This window comes from Psammomys obesus, unplaced genomic scaffold (genome assembly GCF_907164565.1).
Source record: "Psammomys obesus unplaced genomic scaffold, mPsaObe1.curated_primary_1811, whole genome shotgun sequence".
NCBI lineage: Eukaryota > Metazoa > Chordata > Mammalia > Rodentia > Muridae > Psammomys > Psammomys obesus.
Genome location: NW_026596117.1, coordinates 24,950,425 through 24,966,874, shown reverse-complemented (window position 1 = coordinate 24,966,874; position 16,450 = coordinate 24,950,425). Strand labels below are relative to the sequence as shown.

Sequence of the window (16,450 nt, the reverse complement as noted above, 5' to 3'; positions counted from 1 at the left end):
CTACAGGAAACGGGGCGATACTGAGTGACAGTGGGACCTTAGCGGTTGCCCAGTGCCAGGTGGCCAGGCCTGAAGGCAGGTATGCAGGTGGCCTGAGCAGGTTATGTCTGGGAGTACAGATGTATGGGTATATACCGATGAGCATATAGTAACAACTGCTAACGAGAAAGAGGGCCACGGTCTGCAGGAGGGCAGAATGAGGTTGTGGGGGGACTTGGAGGGAGAGAAGTGGGAAGGGATATAATTATATTGTAATCTCAATACTAACAAAAAAAAAAAAAAAAGAAATTGGCATCAAACCAATTTTCCTGAGAACCCAAGGTGGGGGAGGGGAGTGCCACTCATAATCTGGGGCTGGGAAGAAGCCACAGTGAATACGTGCTATGCAACTATGAGGGCCTAAGCTCAGATCCCAAGAACCCACATAGAGCCGTGTGTGTGCGTACGTGTGCATGTGTGTGGTGACAGTGGGCAGACAACAGAATGCTCCCAGGGCTGCCAGCCAGTCTAGCCAAACAGTGAGCAACAGGTTCGGTAAGCGCTCCCGTCTCAAACAATACGCTGGGGAGTGCCAGAGAAGACAGCCAAGATAACCTGTGGCCTATGGAGGTGAGCACTCATTTGCCCACACAGGGGCATACCCTGTCACACACACAGTGTCACCCAGAACCAGCTACAAAATTGTCAAAGGAAGCAGAGGACCAATGGTGAGGCACAGATCCCAACAGTGAGTGAACAGACCAGAAGGGCACACGCCTAAACGTCTAAGTGCTTAGCTGCCGGTTTGGAAGTATATGCTTTTCTGTGCTGTTAAAGTTCTCAGAATTTACTTTGGGCAAAATACTCCTTAAAACAAGACAAATAGAGTTTATTGAATGAAGAAGGGCTGGAGATTAAGACAAAGTAAAAGAAATTTTCAAAATCAATCAGGGGCACTATAGCTCATCTGAGTATTGTCTGCCTAACATGCACAAAGTCCCAGGTTTGGTGGGCACAGCCTGGTGGGCCATGTCTGTGATCCCAGCACTCAGAAGCTGGAGGCAAGAGGGCAGAACTCAGGCTCAAGAAAAAAAAAAAAAAAATCCACCCAAATATGAATGAACTGCCCCAGGACATAGCTCTCACCAGAAATCACACAAATTTCCCTCTCAATACAACATGGATTATAAAGAGTCCTAAACACTAGGCAAAACCCTCTCACCCTTTCCGATCGAAATACTCTTAAGTTTGAGAGAGTTCAAGATGCTAACATCTCATCTTTAAGATTTCCCTATCACCCCAATACCTTTAAGGCAGCAAAATGGAAGAGGAAAGATTTAGGCTGAGAGAAGATTTTTAAAAAAATTAGAATTACAGACTTAACAAAACTAGTTGTAGTTTAAACAGGGAGGACATTTTGAAAAATCCTCTTTCCACCATATATTCATAGTTTTAAATAAAACTTGAAGACTGCCAGCTTGCCAGCGGCCTTCTCAGACACACTTCTGAAACATACGCATCATGAAAAGCGCTGTCTCGTAGACTGGCAGCATCCCTGTTTGGGTCCCAGCAACCTGAAACTAATGTCAGGCCTAGAGAAGCTGGCATTGAGGTGCAGAGTGTGCTAAATTAACCAAAGGATTGCTACAAAACACCTCACCAACTGCCCTCTAAATAAAACACTCCGGACTGGCTTGCAGAATTCCTCTAAGAAAGCATTTTCTCTAAAGAATACTTTGTTTTTTATTTATTCTCTTGGGAATAACGAATTTAGTCAAAGTTTCCTCCTTCTGGTCATGGTGCCTGCCTATATGGCACCCGGGGGAGGTGCACAGCAGAGGTGGGTTCACAGAAGCTAAAGCTCGCTGGGCCAGAGGGTTAGGGCACATTTGCCAAGTCTGAAGATCCGAGCTTGATCCATGGATCCACAGGGTGGGAGAAGAAAACCCCTTGTCATTTTCTGACCTAGACAAGCACATTATGACATGACTGCCAATACACACGAATACACAAAATAAAGATGTTAAAAAAAAGTAGATCATTAACTAATAGTTTATCAACCAAGGACAAGGTCACCTAGTATTAGAAATAACTGCCTTAAATCAAAATAACAAAATTTAACAATTTTAAGAATTATTTTATATTAAGCAGTAGTCTAAATACTTTGCATTGTTTCGTTTAATTCTGCTATGAAGGAGATTTTTATTTCATAGATGCAAACACTGAGGCCCAGAGTGGTTAAGCATCCGGCACAGAGCCATAAGGCATAGGACTCAAGTACCAGCAGCAGGCACACTATACCATGGAACCTACAACCGGCTTTGTTAAGAAGGGCCCCTCATTTAGAAGTGAGTTGTAGAAACAGTTCCTGATTAAAAGTAAAACACCCCAGAACAGGCCTCAACCCTTCAAAGCAGAACACAAGAAAGAAAAAGATAGCAACTCACATACAAACAGAATGGACAAAACTCTCTCTCTAAGCAGAGCTTATGGGCACCGGGCAAGGGTGTGCATCCATGGTCTATGCATCTCCTGCCAACACACCTGACACTCCGCATCACCCTCACCCTCCTCAGATCATCAATCTGTGAATCACGAATCAAGGCAAAGTACAAGAAAACACACAAAATGAGACACTGTAAGATTTTTAGGTTTATTAAAACAAAGTATTAGCAAACAATATGCAAAAAAAATTTTAAGAGTTATGGCTTTGAGAAGCACAATATAGTAAAACCTAATACATTTTTATAGGCATCAAAAGGCAACAGAGCTGAAGCATGCTGCGGGCTGTTTTCTACAGCACAAACAGAAGCAGAGCCATACTCATAAGCGGACCTACGGTGCTGCCATCTGTCTGCTCTTCACCATCCACATGTGAGGCATCTTCCTCAGAGAAGGTGGACAGGTGAAGACAAGTATTCACTCTCCATGATTACTCTCTTAGCCAAATTTAAACAACTTCAAGTTTAAGCAGCCATGTTAAGGAGTAGCACTGCCCAGCTGCCGTGCCTAAGACTCCCTACTCTTTGGCTCCTTTGTGGGAATGCCAAAGCATCCGTATCACCGATGGTACCAAAAGAACATGGCCAACTCTAGACAGCCTTCTTTCAAAAGAACTCAGGACTCTGGCCTAACTGTAGTGTTGTTATGGCTGACATAAGTTGACAGTAAGAAAGGCGTGACCTACGGTGGGGGCACGCAGGTGTCCTACCTGCCCACAAAATTCTCAACTTTTTAGAAAGAACAACGTCCCACAAAACCTTAAACAGTAACTGTGCTGACTTAGAACTAGGTTACGTGGACAAGGAATAAAGCAACCTCTCTCTCTCCTGAGGGCAGCGTCTGCTCTAGGACTCAGCACACACCGAACAGCAGCCGTCACCAACTCAATGGTTTAACAAGTAGTCTGACTTTTTAAACACGTCACTGCATTTCCTTTCCACGCTTCCCACACACCATCCAGCTGTAGGTTGTCACTTCAGTTCAGTACAGGTGTGTCCTGGGCATTCTGTGCAGTGTGGGGGCTGATCGCAGGGCTTTACCTGCTAGGTAAGTGCTGTACCACTGACACACAGGGAAATGAGCGATCCAGTGACAAGAGGCCTGATGACACTGTTAGTTTTGTTATCAACACACATTCCATTGCAATCCAGCCAGGTCCACAGAACTGTCCAAATGTCTGTCCATCAGCTAGAATTCTGTTAGTGTACAACAAATGCCTTGAATTTTCACTTCCCAACATGTATCATTTTAACAAGAAAAACTCAGAACCAGTATCTTCCAAAGGTAAAATCTTACTGCTGTGAGGGAAATAGCCACCTAACTAGAGAGAACTTTCAAAAAAGTAGCCCTAGCTAATATCTGAGGCCACCTATAAACCACCACTTAGAAAAATGCCCCACTTCCCAAAATCACCAACCACTTCTGAAACCACCAGTTACCTACATAAAAGCTACCAGCTTATTTATCTGTGTTTATATTGAGAACACACATTTTTATTGAGACTCCAGATAGCAGGAGTTACTCGGTAAGACAAAGAAGGCTTCAGACAAAACTAATAGATCTAAATGCAAACCATCATCAGGGGCTGAATTTTAAAAATTGTCAGAGGTCACTGTACCCAGAAGCACATGCCTGCAATCCCAGAACTTCAGAGGCAGAGGCAAGAGAATTACTTCAAGTCTGAGGCTAGCGTACACAGTAATTTCTAGGTTAACTAGGACTATATAGAGAGACTGTGTCTCAAAACAACAACAAATTAAAAAAATAAGAGAATAACTTTTGAGTCTTTCATATTCAGGAAGCAAAAGGAGACAACAGTGACAATGGTTCAAGTCCTACCCGGGAAATGACTAGAAAACCTGAGAAGATGCAGACCTGAGGCACCTTGGTGCTCTCTGCAGCATGAGCAGGAAGCAACACTGTGACGCGCTGTGTCCTGCATCAGTTAAGATTTATCAACTCTCTCATCCCAAGGGCACTTCTGGTGGGGGAAGAACATGTTTCCCATGGGTCCTCTTGGACAATAGGGAGACTATGTAAGGTAAGCCACAATTTTTACTTTTGACAGTGTATTTTATATTGCAATGTTACTGTCATTTACATCCTCAGAGGGTGTCTAACTTTCACATGCTATAGAAATGGCACATTTCCTATCTGCATCATTAGTGTAGCTTCAAGTGTTGTATTCAGCAATCTTAGCACGAGTTTCACCTCAGCAACTCAGCCACTTCTACAACCCCTTTTCTTATACCAGCAACCATGACACACACACACACACACACACACACACAAAGAATTCATATTCTGTTCTATTTGTTTGCTCTTTTACTTTCCTCCCCGCCCCCAGACAGAGTCTCTATGTAGAACTCGCTCTGTAGAGCAGGCTGGCCTCACACTCGGCGCTCTGCCTGCCTCCGCCTCCACAGTGCTGGGAGCAAAGGTGTGCACACTACCACCCCGGCTGTTTGCCATTTTAAAGCTGCCTTCTTCCTCCAGTTTTCTTGAAAGCAAAGGAGCAATTCTGGAAGGCCAACAACATAAATTCAACTCAGTAACACCAACCAGGCCATCATGGGATGCTGCAGACGCACTAGTCAAATGCACCTCTTGATCCTGCTTTTTCTTTAAAAAAAAAAAAAAAAAAAAAAATTAACTTTGTTTTTTTTTGAGACAGGGTTTCTCTGTGTAGCCCTCACTGTCCTGGACTCACTCTGTAGACCAGGCTGGCCTTCAACTCATAGAGATCCGCCTGCCTCTGCCTCCCCAAGTGCTGGGCCCACAGGCATGTGCCACCATGCCCAGCTGGTCCTGCTTTTTCTACCCAATATGTTGTTGCTGTAATTGGTGACTGAGATTTTGATTCTGCCATTTGCAGGATCTATCAAACTGATGTGGTCTTTACTATTTATGAATCAATCTTTCTACTTGGCATATACTAACAAATTTTGATGCTAACACTGTGATGCTGAACGAGGGCTGCCGCTCAGCTGGCAGGGCACTTGTCTAGTATAAAGTCCGACTAATCCTCAGTACCACAGAACCTGGGTATGCTGACGATGTCTGGGAGCACTTGGGAGGTACAAACTAGAGGATGGGATCTCAAGGTCAGCCTCAGCAACTTGGCACATTCAGAACCAGCCTGAACTACACGAGTCTCAGATATAGAGACTGAACCAGCACTGCTGTTCTAGGTGCAATGGCAACCATGCCTTACAGGAATACAAAATTAATGCCACAGTGTTCTGAGATGGCTTCTTTATGGGCACTGTTCTTTGCGGGCCAGAACTCTGCATTTGTTTTGCTTTCATCTTAGAAGCACTTTTTTCCTACCTACAGACATATGGATATCCTCAGACATGAGCAGCTAGACTGCACAGTTTTCATTCACAGACCACATAACAGGCTTGGATTTCTCCATGACACTCTGAACAGCTAACAGTGTCAGCCCTGCCATTCCACAGAAAGCAAATCACATGGAACTCTGCAACCCTGAGGGCTGGGACAGGATAATGTCACATAGAGAACATATAACCCTCTTGTGAAACAAAGCAAGCAAGGCACATGTTTTCAGACTTCAGCAGAGCTCGCTGACATGAGCCTGCATTCAACTCAAGACACACTCCTACAAACTTGTTCTTAGAGACTCAGCCATGAGCTTGCTAAGGAAAGGAATTATTAGCAGTTCCTGCATTACACTGTCAAGCAGACAGTTCTCTTTCATGTGGTTGACACACTCCTGCTATGGAATTAAAACTCAAGCTACTGAAGCCTAGCAAAGCACTTCCTCGGAAGGAGTAAGGCTACCCAAATGGCTGCACTCTGAAAGGCAATAAATAATAACACAGAAAACAAAAGGAATCCTACCCTCTCATCCCCTATCCCCTGCCCCCCCCAAAAAAAAAACCCCTCTGTTTTACTCATAAAGGCAGGATGGGCACTGTAAAAAGTCAAACCAAAGTAACATTTCAGCAGAACAGAGTGGCTCTGTATATTTTCAAAAGGCACCAGAAAATAAAGCTTCTCACACCAATAGGCAAATTAGGCCTTTTTTTTTTTTCTTTATCAAAGTAATGTCTTCATTCTTAGGCTATAACTGTCCATTTGACTGCTCCCTAGAAAGTGGTTACTGGTTACAAGTCCTAAGGCCAAAGGCACAGTGAACTAAACAGGTGTCCTAAAAGTGTTCACATCCTTTCTCTTAGAAGACGGTGTTCTGAAGACTAGCATCCACGTAGGTTCTAAAAGAATAAAAAGAAAAAGACAGAGCACTGACACCAAGAGAGACAAGTCTACACTTGTTGTTATATGACACTGGGAATGAGCTATCCCAACCCCCACTGACGATTTATTTACTGTCACACCAGCAGTCTCACTCTTAGGGCCCAGCCAAAGAGCTTCCGATGGCTATATTGCATAGGTCCTTGTATGAGAAGTCTGGTAGAAGAACAATGGTATTAAGTACATAATCTTTCAACATTAATAACACTCATAAAACTGTAGAAATTAACAGGCACCTTAGCTGAAGATATAGAATAACGATTTTATAAACTACACTGAAAATTAAAAGCTAGAAAAAGCACCACAGCCTACAACTGTAATCTCTACATGGTAGTGTTGATACAAAGGAGTGCCAAGGAGGTAAAGGGAAGCTCTAAGACCAGGTCACTTGACTGTGTTTTACCAGAGGTTACATTAGAAACTGTCACCCATAAAAGTGCAAAATGTAGCAGGATTGCTGTGATGGCCACCCAGGGAGAGCCGCAGGTCCGCTCAAGCTCATCCTGATGGGCGATGGCGGCACCGGGAAGACGTTCGTGAAGCGCCACTTGACAGGTGAGTTCCAGAAGTATGTAGCCACCCTGGGCATGGAGGTGCACCTGCTCGTCTTCCATACCAACAGGGGATCCATCTAGTTCAACATGTGGGACAGCCGGCCTGGAGTAGTTCGGGGGCCTGCACGATGGCTACTACATCCAAGCCCAGTGTGCCATTATAATGTCTGCTGTAACATCCACGAGTTACTTACAAGAATGTACCTAACTGGCATAGAGATCTGGTACGAGTGTGTGAAAACATCCACATTGTATTGTGTGGCAACAAGGTGGATATTAAGGACAGGAACGTGAAGGCAAAATCTATAGTCTTCCACCGAAAGAAGAATCTCCAGTACTATGACATCTCTACCAAAAGTAACTACAACTTTGAAAAGCCTTTCCTCTGGCTTGCCAGAAAGCTCACTGGAGATCCTAACTTGCCTATCTGGCCCCACCTGAGGTGGTCTTGGACCCCGCTTTGGCAGCACAGCAGTATGATCATGATTTAGAGGTTGCTCAGATGACTGCCCTCCCGGATGAGGATGATGACCTGTGAGAGTGAAGCTGGAGCCTGCAGCAGAAGTCTAGTTTGATAGCAACTGTCCTGTGATGTCATCGGTGCAGCCTGTGTGCCACCTTAGCTAACAGATCGTGTACTTCATTGGGATGCTGAAGGGGATGAATGGGCTTCGGAGTGAATTTAGCTGTTTGGAACAGAGTTGTTTCCTTCCTGAATTTCAAAGATAAGACTGCTACAGTCACATCACAATACTCAGTGGTAAATCTTGTTTGTTACTGTCATTCCCATTCTTTTCATTTAGAATCAGAATAAAGTTGTATTTCAAATTTAGAAAAAAGTGCAAAATGTAAAGATTAATACACAGTAAAATTAGAGTTCTTGAAACATTGGCCCACAGCAGCAAACACAGCTGAACAAGGCCGTGCACACATTATAACTAACTGGTAGTAAAACTTATGGGAAATGTGAGTACATGACATATACTAGAGACTTTTAAGAAGAAAATGCTTTACAGAAGATCTACAGCATGAAGTCGCAATACACTGACAGACGCTTAGCTATACTAAATGTAAATGTATGACATCTACAAACCTACCACCTTGCTTTCACTGAACACTACATTAGCAGTGCAGTGTCCTTCAAAGAAGAGATTCAACAGTTTCCTTTAAGCCCCTACCATATGTTTTTGCAAAACAATGTACTCTGCCTTTTCAAAGGTGTGGGACAAAGAAATTACCAGAAGAGTATCATGTAGCACTTTTCACGATATATGCCCTCTTACAGGGTAAATTTTCATTATGTGATGCACTACTTTGTCAAAAAATTAACAAATTAAAAACTGTTGGGACAACAAGCAAAAAGCATGTTCCAGTTTAAGATCAACGCTAAACTCTCAATGGGGCCCAATACTCTACATTGTTTACAATACTTCTGAAAGTTAAATCACAATGAACACGAATACAAACAAATGTAAATTCATCACAAAATACAAATGTGTTGGTCACAATTAAGTAGAAAAAATAAGCCACAATATCTGTTTTTCCATATCAGCTCACAGTATCTGGAAATTCCTCTAAACTTAAAACAAGTCCACTAAAAATAGAGTTGAAAAGAATACTTCTGCACTACGAAACAGAAGAAATGGGATTCAGTGGAGAGCCCATCTGAGTGAGGACTTTATCCAGCCACTGCAGAGGCCCATGGAGGTGGATCTCAATCCAACATGGAGTACTGGTAACGTCCTGTCGATGGTACTCTGCTCCCCAGCCCTGAAAACGAACAGACAGCAGAGCAAATCCCTCTTGAGCAGTCAAGAATCTACATCAACTTGAACAATAAAAAGCTCAACTGTAAAAATACACAAAATGTACTTAAACTGAACACATACAGAAACCAAATAAGCATTCGATATGGTATTAAAAGACATGGTTGCATTATTCAAAGCTACAAACTTTAATAATTAGCAGAATTTCTCTGATATAGACCATGGGGACAAGTATGTTTCAAAATGTTTTTAAACTTTACACAGGCTACAGATTGTGGTATTTCATGATTAAACTATTTTATAATCTCACTACAGAAATAAAGTCCAAACAGTTTTTTTTTTATACAAAAATTAAGGTTTTTAGAGTTGGGGGCTCCTGTGGTTGTTAGTTTTTATCAGATGAGACAATGTGGCCATTAATCAGTGCGTGCATGGATACAGTTTGCTGTATTCATTACATCAAGCCATTATCCTTACAGGTGAGAGCTTAATGAGATAAAGTAAGCTCCAGGTAGAAACTAAAATATGTGGGGATTTTTTACTTTTATTTTTTTTAATTTAGCAAGTTCTCTGTCTTTCTGATTATAGTAGTCCTGCCCCCAGGGAAACTAGGGGGACTATAGAGAAGAGAAATGGGGCAGGCAGAGAAACTGGAGGAAAAAAAAAAAATAGACAAAAGCCACTTTTTAAAAGAGGAAAGAGAAAGTAAATTCAGATGATCAATAGGCAGCAAGGACTGTGATTAATACCAAGAGAACACAAACAACAACAACAACAACAAAAAAAAAAAAACAGAAGGAGGAAGAGGAGGAAGAAGTGAAGAAGAGGAAGGAGGTGAAGAAGAAGAAGAAGGAGGAGGAGAAGGAAGAGGTGAAGGAGAAGGAGGTGAAGAAGTAGAAAGAGGAGGAAGAAGAGGAATATGCTGCTGTTCCTCCTGGACTAGAAGGCAGTGGCTCCGCCAGAAGAAATCCACCACTATGATTCTCTCAACATTTTGTTAACAAGACACAGTTTTTGGAATGTTCAGTAAAATCAGGGCATGAGAGTGAAGTACAGGCTTTTAAACAGGCCTGAGATTTAGTTCTATAAATCTCCCAAGTCACTGTAATGGAATCTGACGCACTCAAGATGCAATTTTAATATTAAATGCTTTCCAATAATTTAGTCTCCTAACTACAATTGGGTTACTTTGTAAGCCCAATCCTTACCCAATATCAAAATTAATCATGGATTTTTGTATGTAGATTACAAAATGAAGTAACTTGCCATATAGTTAAAATGATAAATTCAAGAATTTCACTTAAATGTATCAAACTGAGTCCAAAGTACTGCTCTCTTCACCTAATTCTTTTTATAATGCACGCATGTTTACAGCAGCTAAAGTCACAGTATAGACCGCAAGCACTCACCTTGACAAAACTCATTCGAATGGTGCACATCTTGGTGAGCTCATACACAGCCTCAAACCCATGGTTGACGGACTGAGCCAGAAGCTGAGCAAACTCCTGATTGTTAAAGATTTTGAGGCTGCAGCTGCTGGGAATCTTACAGACAGTGGTGGGATGGAAGCCATGGTGAAAGTTGCAGTTCCTACTCTGAACAAAGATGCTGCTGTCACTAAGACACTCGGCATACACCTCCCCACCAACGTAGTACAGATGAACACCTTAAAGAGAAGAAAACAAGGGAGCTGGCTTAGCAAAGCACTGTAAGAAGCCACGGGTAATGTAGGGAGCAATCAAAGCACCCAGAAACACTCAGTAAACTTCACAGTGTTCAGATCACAACTACCACCAGGTGGCCTTCGGCAGCCAAAACTAATCTGCCTAACTCTAAAAGCTCCTCAAAGGCCAAGCCTTGGGACTGGAGTGAGCAGGGTTATTAAGCTGTCTGACCCCAGGGTTGGTTTCCTTTTCCAACCATCATTTGTTTCTCTTCAAAGGGAAAGATGTTCTTTAAAAATTTCACTTTATGAGTACTTTCAAAGAAAATCCTTGTAAGTTATTTTGTGATACTTTCCACCCTGCTTGCTGACAGAAAAGAGCACAGCATTCCAAGTATTACCCACAGGAACCCGAACACACATACATGACTTCAGATTATAGAAAGAGCTTTGAAATGGCAGGCTCACTTTCATTTAAGTAGCACGCTTTCATTTTTATTATTATTGTTATTATTATTTTTAATGGAACTGGAGCAATGGCTCAAAAGTTAAAAGGGCTGCTGCTCTTGCAGAGGGTACACTGGATTCCCAGCAACCACATGGAGGCTCACAAAACCTGCATTCCAGTCCCAGAAGATGGCCCTCTTCTGGCCTCTAAGGACACTGCATGTATGTAGTGTACAGAGACCTGTAAGTAAAATACCAATACACACAAAATAATAAAATACAACTTTTTAAAGTTTTCTAAAAATATAAATAGTATGAGAAAGCAATTCTAATAGTAAAATTTAAGCTATATTGATAAAAAGCTGATTCATGAAATACTTTTTCAGTATATCTTTGTGTGCTTCTTGGGAAGGGGCTTTGCTTTATTATTATTTTTTTTAAATGAAACTGGCATTACAGTCTGTTGGTGCAGAAGGACACAGTTGTGCCTCATTCACAGAACAGCATGCCGGCCCATCGCCATATTCTAGATGTCAACTCTCAATGAACAAGTTTCCATGACTGTCCCTGACCATACACAGTACCTATTTTAGCAGGACCTCCAGAGGTGCAAATTTCTGTCACAGACTTGTGTCAGGATAGAGTATTAAAAACTCTGGTTTGCTTCTGAGTAAACAGAAATGGACCAATTCAAAAGACTGCAGAATGGGATTACTGGCAAATAAGTGGAAAGTGATCCTAGCATTCACCAAAGAGGCATCCCTTAAATTATCTCCACCGAAGTGGGAAAGGACAGACAGATCAATAGACAGAAGACACACATTTCACAAAAAAGGTCAGGACAAGTTTGACAATAAAATTAATAAAAATTATTTCTCTGGGTTTTTGTTGTTGTTTGTTTGTTTGTTTCTTCAAGTCAGTCTTGCTATGTAGCCCAGGCTGGCCTTAGCCTCCCAAGTGCTGGGATTACAGGTATGAGCCACTTCCCCTGGCTTCAGGTTATTTTCCTGAATCCTTTCTCTATGAAAGTCTATCACAATTATCATTATCTGCCATGGTGACCATCTCTTGACTAAGACTCGGGTCAAAAAAGCACAGAGCAGCTGGGATGTAAGAGCAGAACCACTCCAGAGACAGCCATACACTCTGCTGAGGTGGTCTCCTCTGATGTGACACTGGTATCCCATGCAGTATGCAAAGTACCACTCTGGCTCTAGCAACTGAGCTTATAAGTGAGCTCTGACGCATGAAGTGTCTTGATGTTCTCACTATTTTCCATCTCAAATCCCATTTCCCCAATACTGTGTTAATCTTACAATAAAAAACACTCCAAGGACATTAATTTCAAATTTCTAATCCCTCATAATGCACACATATTTTGCAAAGATGTATAATGTTATGAGGCAGGCAATGTTCTAGCCACTGAGGATGCTGCTGGCAACAAGGCAGTCTTATAGCCCTTAACAGTCCAGTTGGTTCCTAACTTAATTTCCTAAATGTTAGGATGAATACTCAAGAATTGAACAATAGGATTTCAGATCTTTAGACTAGAAACATAAAGTAAGCAGGATGAGGAAGAAAGGACTGGTCGTGTCTTTATTTGATCGCATTTTTTAATATCTGTAACTTGGGGCGAAAGCCATGCCTTAAGATTTTTCAGATGTTTCCAGAACCGAATTGCACCTACTACAAAAAATTACTTAATCTAACTGAATGAAAAGAAATGACAAGATTACCTTTTCCAATATGTCGCCTAGTGTTTTCAATAGTTGAATTACGATTAACATTTGACAACAATCCCAAGCAGAATCTACTTTTGTTATTTGAAGGGTCTGTGAATCCATCTACTAACACGCTAGTAGAAGATGCATGAAAAGCTTCCCCAACACGGTTGTTTAACTCATAGTAGACAATTGAACACCAGTGTTTGGGCTCTTCATAGGCAACAGGTTGAACATCTGTAAACAGAAAAGATAACTGATTATCTGAAACACCAAGTTCTGTGTAAATTCGCCATTTGTCCTAACCAAGCATTATATGACAAAAAAAAAAAAAAATTCCTTCCTTTAAATTTCACTGACATTCCTGGCTTACAGTCTAAGGCAACTTATCTTGCCCTAGTAAGACAGCTATAATAAAATACCACAGATTGAATGTCAAATTCAACAAATAATAATAAAACTACCCCAATCATTTCTTACAGTTTTTTCTAGAGGCTCAGATATCAAGGTGTCAGCAGGTGTCTAGTGGAGTTCATGTGCACTCCACAATTGCACATGCATGCACACAACGGGTGTGTGTGCGCGCATGCGCGCGTGTGTTGTATGTGCGCATGTGTGAACACAAGTGTGTACATGTGTACAGTAGAGATCAGCAGACAACCTCTAGATGTTGGTTCTTGCCTTCCACTTTGTTTGGAAAAAGGGTCTTTCTTGTTTCTGCTCTGCCAAATATTCCAGGCTAGTTAACCCCTGAAATTCAAGAAATCCTCTTGCATCCACGTCCCATGTCACTGTAGAAGTGCTGGGATTACAGAGTCACACTACAGGCTTTTGTATGGTGGTTCCAGGGCTCTAAAATCAGGTCATCAGGCTTGTCCAAGCAAGTGCTTTTACCCATGGCGCCATCTCCCCGGCCTCTGTATCTAATCATGTAAGGACAAGTAATTCTAGCTCAAGGACCCTAATCTCAGGAATTTATTTAAACCTAATTGCCTCTTAAATGGCCCTATCTCTAGACAGCGTTACACTGAGGGCTAAGGTTTCAACATAATCAGAGGGACTAACAACTATTTCACCCCTGTCTCACATAAACCCCATCTCCCAAGTCTCCAGAGTCTTAGTTCACACCAGCAAAAACTGTAAGGTCCATAGGTAAGCCAGAGGAAAAAATTCTCAGGGAAAACTGCCTCTTCCACTATAACACAGCTGAACTGCAATAAGTTATGCATTGTAGAGACATGTGCTCTAAGCACTCCCACCCATGGCTTCATCCTACTTGACGAAATGATCACCCTAAGGACCAGCTCTTTTGAGCTTACAACCAGTAGCTTAAATGCCCTGTCCTATAAAAGTCTCACAGTCTTCCTTACCTCTCACCCAAATTAACTGTTCCAGAGCTAATGAGGTCCATTTTTCACACCCACAAGACCCCATTATCAAATGTAAACAAAATTCTTAAGTTTCTCTACAGACACACTCTTATTTACAATGTGTATGACATGAAAAATCTCTTAAATCTTAAGTTCTTTTAAAAATACACTTCCCCTTTAATCTTTTTTTAATATTAGTAGTAGTAATTAGGAGAAACCAGTCAATATTTTGTATAAGAATCTCTTCTACTAAAGAACCGATTTTGTATCTCTAAAGCTCCACCCTTCACAACCAGAACATAAACACAATCCAGCCAAGGTGTCACATGTAACAAAGGCGGCCTTTTGCCCATCTTCCAGTGTGTTCCTCAGTTAGGCCTCAAAGCACAAAAGCATCAACCTCAGCACCATTCACAGTAACATTCTAAATACTAACATGTTCCTTAAGGAAATGCAGGGATTCTTTATTCCTTTTTACCAGTCATTCACTAGCCCTTTCTCGCCTGTACTGGTTCCAAAACCACACTGATATTTTTAGATATCTGTTACAGCAGCACCCCCTTCTAGGTACCAACTTCTGTCTCAGGTGGCTTAGGATGCTCTAGAAGATACAGCTGATGGCATGTAAGCAACAGAACTGTCTTCTCAGTCCTGGTGGAAGGAAGCCCAACATCAAGGTGTCAGTGTTTAATAAAGTGTCACTTCCTGATTGGTAGACAGCTACCTTCTGGTTTTTTCTAGCACAGCTTTTCCTTGGTTTGTGCTCAAGGACAAAGAGAGAACAAGGGAACTCCTCTTATAAGGACACTTACCTCACCAGGACGATACCATCCTTATAATCTCATGTATACCCAATTATCTCCCCAAAGCCCCAATTTCTACCTTTTTTGAGAGAGGAGCTGTTTGCTATTTGGTTTGGAAGACTAGCTGGCCCTCTAACTTCCTCTGTCTCCACTTCTCTTTCCTCTGTAGGAGCAGTGGGGGTAAAGGTGTGCTATGTGCCTGGCTTTTATGTGAATGCTGTGGATCTGAACTCGGGTCCTCATACTTGCACATCAAGACTTTACTCACAGACATCTCCCTAGCACCTGAAATGTCAGTATCTGATCTGGAAAACAGTGTAAGGCATTACCACAATGGTGACATACGGAGGAAAAAAAACAAACATCACCATCATTTCTTACTCATCAATTAAAACATCCTTTAGTAATATACCCATCACTTCACAGCCTTAGGACAGCCATAGTAAGAAGGTGAGGAGAGCATGGACAATGACACAAACAACAGAGAGCCAGATGGCAAGGATGTGGAGAACTCAAAATGCTTATGTAGTGCCGGGAACGTGGTGATGTTGCTGCTGCAGAGAGTTTGGCGGTATCAAATGTTAAACATGATTAGCACGTAACACAGCAATTCTACTCCCAAATACATGTAGCACTCAAGACAGATGAATTGTACAAAGAGTCTCAAATAATAGCCTACAGTGCAACAGCCAAAAAAGTGGAATGCAGCCAAGTATTCATAAGTAGATAAATGAATCAGCCCTAATAAGGAATGAGACTGAACATATACTGTGACATGGATAAAACCTGGTAAGCACGGCGACAGAAAGCAGCAGATCCATAAGGACATGCAGGTACTAGCCGAGTGCACCTAGATCAGATGCCCAGAACTGAACAATTCAGACAGGACTCAGACTACTACTGACCAGTGACTGTGGGGAGGAAAATGGGGAGACTATAATGGCAACCAGTCTGTTAGGAGGAAGACAAGTTCTGGAAACAAAAGGGGCAACGGCTGCACAATGTTGAACGTATTTAATTTTACTCAACTGTATATTCTGACAACAGAGTCCCTAAGTACATGAAGCAAACATCAGAACTGACAGCAGAAATAGACATAATTCTGTCCTAACTGAGGGAGACTTCAACCTTTGACTCTCAATTTTGGAAAGAACAACTGAATAGAAACAGGAAAGGACACAGCAAATGTAAGCACCGTAGCCCAGCAGCCTGGTGTAGCTCAGGAGCGAGACCCTCCACAACACACAGCAGCAGAACTGCAGCGGCCTCTGGGTAGAGTTGCTGCAACTTACACACAGCAGTGAAAGTGGGAACAAAACGGCAGCTCCTCAGTGGAGAGCAGGCACACAAAGGTGGCACATACAAGA

The 16,450-nt window shown here is 42.1% G+C and overlaps 1 protein-coding gene and 1 pseudogene across 5 annotated transcripts in view; one reads left to right on the top strand and one right to left on the bottom strand.

The window, feature by feature from the left end:
• Positions 1 to 2,618: 2,618 nt before the first annotated feature.
• The window catches only part of Smad5 (SMAD family member 5), a 38,475-nt gene continuing 24,643 nt past the window's right edge, over positions 2,619 to 16,450 (bottom strand). For all 5 annotated transcript variants that reach the window (XM_055629249.1, XM_055629252.1, XM_055629253.1 and 2 more), the window contains 3 exons: positions 12,926 to 13,147; positions 10,489 to 10,745; positions 2,619 to 9,083 (listed from right to left, as the gene is read on the bottom strand). In XM_055629249.1, coding sequence (XP_055485224.1) covers positions 8,940 to 9,083; positions 10,489 to 10,745; positions 12,926 to 13,147 — 623 coding nt within the window. In that variant the 3' untranslated portion in view covers positions 2,619 to 8,939. The remainder of the gene's footprint in view (positions 9,084 to 10,488; positions 10,746 to 12,925; positions 13,148 to 16,450) is intronic.
• LOC129692770 (GTP-binding nuclear protein Ran-like) lies at positions 7,204 to 7,879 on the top strand (annotated as a pseudogene).